This window comes from Myotis brandtii, unplaced genomic scaffold (genome assembly GCF_000412655.1).
Source record: "Myotis brandtii unplaced genomic scaffold, ASM41265v1 scaffold825, whole genome shotgun sequence".
NCBI lineage: Eukaryota > Metazoa > Chordata > Mammalia > Chiroptera > Vespertilionidae > Myotis > Myotis brandtii.
This window is the reverse complement of record NW_005371349.1, coordinates 1619820-1622589: the sequence shown is the minus strand read 5'-3', so window position 1 is coordinate 1622589 and position 2770 is coordinate 1619820. Positions and strand designations below refer to the sequence as shown.

The 2770-nt window shown below is 62.3% G+C and overlaps 1 protein-coding gene across 6 annotated transcripts in view; it reads right to left on the bottom strand.

Moving 5' to 3' along the window:
• ST6GALNAC2 (ST6 (alpha-N-acetyl-neuraminyl-2,3-beta-galactosyl-1,3)-N-acetylgalactosaminide alpha-2,6-sialyltransferase 2) overlaps positions 1-2770 on the bottom strand; it is a 22119-nt gene that overhangs the window by 14291 nt on the left and 5058 nt on the right. For all 6 annotated transcript variants that reach the window (XR_001360219.1, XM_014531804.1, XM_014531805.1 and 3 more), the window contains exons 5-6: positions 2204-2342; positions 553-656 (exon numbers count right to left, since the gene is read on the bottom strand). Coding sequence is in view for 5 of the 6 variants with exons in the window: in XM_014531804.1 (XP_014387290.1) it covers positions 553-656; positions 2204-2342 (243 nt within the window). In the remaining variant the exon portion in view is untranslated. The remainder of the gene's footprint in view (positions 1-552; positions 657-2203; positions 2343-2770) is intronic.

Below are 2770 nucleotides of genomic sequence, written 5' to 3'. Positions count from 1 at the left end.
TAGGCGGTGGTCATTGTGTGGCCAGGGGTGGGGTAGATGTCCAAGGACCGGATTCAGGGACGAGAAACTGCCAGCAGCGCCAGGAGAGAGCGGGGCTGGGGCCAGGACGTGGCTCAGGAGCTGCACACAGGCCTGCTGCCCAGGAAGGCGGGAGGCAAGACAGGGTGCCCTTTGTTCCCGCTCCCCCGTGTCAGGGGCACGGTCTCGGGAGGGTGCCGCCAGGAGGAGCGGCGTGGAGACCGGCTCACCGGCACCGCAGGCCCGGCTGTGGAGCCCGAGTGCTGCCGGCTGGTGGCAGGGCTGCTTTGGGGACAGCAGCCTGAAGCTCAGAAGCCAGGTCTGCCTGCTCCGTTCAGAAAAGCCTGCAGCCGGGCGGACCAGGAGGCGCCCGGGGACGGGAGGCTTACCTGGGCTCTCCTGGCGGGAAGGAGCATCAGCCCAGAGCTCTGGGATCTGCTCCTGCCCTCCTGATGTGGGGGGGGGGGGGGGGGGTGTCTCTGGAGCAGCGATGGCCACGGCATCCCCACGCCCTGCCCCCGCGTGGCTGCTCACCTGTCACCTTTATCGATGCCACTGGGGACACGCACACCCAGAATGGCCGATCTCAGCATCACATAGTCACGGAGGTCTGAGGGGATGAAGATGTAGCGCAGGTCCTGTCGGGACAACAGGGACACGGAGCTCGGGTGGGAACCAGGCCACGTCTAGGTCCTGCTCGGAAGGGACAGCCCTCCACCCAGTCCTGCCCCGACAGGCGCTCTCTCAGCCCGGCAGTGCCCTGCTCAGGAACTGGTGGGTGCGGCCCGTGCTCTCGAATCCGGTGGTGCCCTTCCCTCCAGAGGCGCAGCTCACTCGCCATCCCGAGGACGGCCGGCTTAGTGCCGAGGAGCCGAGTGTTTCTAATGAGTAGGAAACCCTGGGGTGGCGGTGAGATCAGGCCGTGGAAGGCACTGCCTCCCTCCTCTGGGGTCACTGTCATGAGGACGCCAGCAGCCACAGAGGGGCCCGTGCGTCAAGGGCCTTCCTTCCGATGACTGCAGCCACCTGAGAGGCCCTGAGCCCAAACCACTTTGCTAAGCTGCTTCCAAATTCCTGACTCGTTGCAACTGTAAGATTATAAATGTGTGTGTTTAAAGCGTCTAATACCGGCTGGCGTGGCTCAGTGGTTGAGCGTGGGCCTATGAACCAGGAGGTCACGGTTTGATTCCCGGTCAGAGCAACATGCCCAGGCTGTAGGCTCCATCCCCAGCGGGGGGCGTGCAGGAGGCAGCCGATCCATGATGCTCTCTCATCACTGATGTTTCTGTCTCTCTCCCTCTCCCTTCCTCTCTGAAATCAATAAGAACCTATTAAAAAGTAAAGAAAGCAAGCTACTAAGTTTAGGGGGTGTTTTGTTACACAGCAGTGGGTAACTCATACAGGTACTGTGGCCACATCAGAAATGAAGCTACCCCACTTGGTTCTGTTACGAGCCAAGAGTTCTACTGTGAGACTTTGGGGCATAGACACTGGCTAGGACACTCCTTCATTTCCTTCTCAGAGGAGGAAGCTTCTAGAAACCCAACCCGGTCTATAGAGCATCACCGGACCCCTTATCCTGGGATCTCCCTAGCCCTGCACGGGGCACCCAGACCTTCTTGAGGGGAAGTGTCGTTCTAGAAACTGGGTGTGGCTGAAGGAAGCTGTGGGTAGCAGATGCTAGTTCCTCTGGGCATGTTCCTCAGTCTCGTTGAACCGCAGCTCCCTGCACAGGCTGCTGTGAGAATTCAGAAGGCACACCCCCTATTCTGGGGGTAGCATGGGAGACTGGGAACCCCAGGTCTGCGCCAGAGGGGCCTTGCACGGCTGCCAGCTGGAGATGGCTGCCCTGATGGCAAGGCCAGTGCTGGGAGCCGAGGAGCCCTGGAGGGGAGTCTGGGTTTGGACCCCAGTGCTTAGCCTCCTCACCAGGACAGTGGGCTGCGGGGCATATGGAGGTTGCTTGACACCCATCAGCTCTCACTAAATGTTCGCCATTCCCACCAGTCTAGAGCGGTGCAGTGCCACCTGAAGCAGCGGGGCATCCCTGCCCAGACCTCCTCCTCAGTAGCTCCCTCCCCGCGCCCAACGTCCTGGCACAGTCCCCACCAGTAGCCCGGGGCTCGGGAACCCTGGGCTTCCCCGTGGAGGGGCTCCGGGAACCGTGGCGCCCATCAGGCCTCACCTGTCCTCGCGGCACGGAGGTGAAGCCCGCTGTTCTGTAGGCGATGAGCGAGTTCTTCATCGTGTTCACAGTGAAACCGTAGAAGGAGGTCTTGGTGCCCACATCCTTCTCGAAGCCTTTGATCACAGCACCATTGAGTCTGGTCCAGACAGAGGCCCATTGGCCTGGCGGTCACCCCACCCTGTGTGCGACTCCCACCCCCAGGCCCTGCCACACCTGTCCCCAGCCGCATGGACCATTCCCTGTGCCCACAGCAGCACCAGCACCCACGCCCCCAGACCTCAGGGAAACTGTGCCACTGGCACATCTGTCCTGGGGCTTCCTTCCTCTCAGGCCCCGTGGCATGTCTGTCTGCACAGGCCTGTGTCCATGCCTGTCTGCCCGTAACAACTGCAGAGCCGACTGGGGCTGCTGCCCTGCCCACACCGTGGAAGATGCTCCCACGGGGGACAGCTCCTCTCCCCTCCTCCCTGCCCCTGCTCTTCCCCCCTCCTCCCTGCCCCTGCTCCTCTTCCCCCTTCCCTCTGCCTCTGCCCCTCCCCCCTCCTCCCTTCCCCTGCTCCTCCC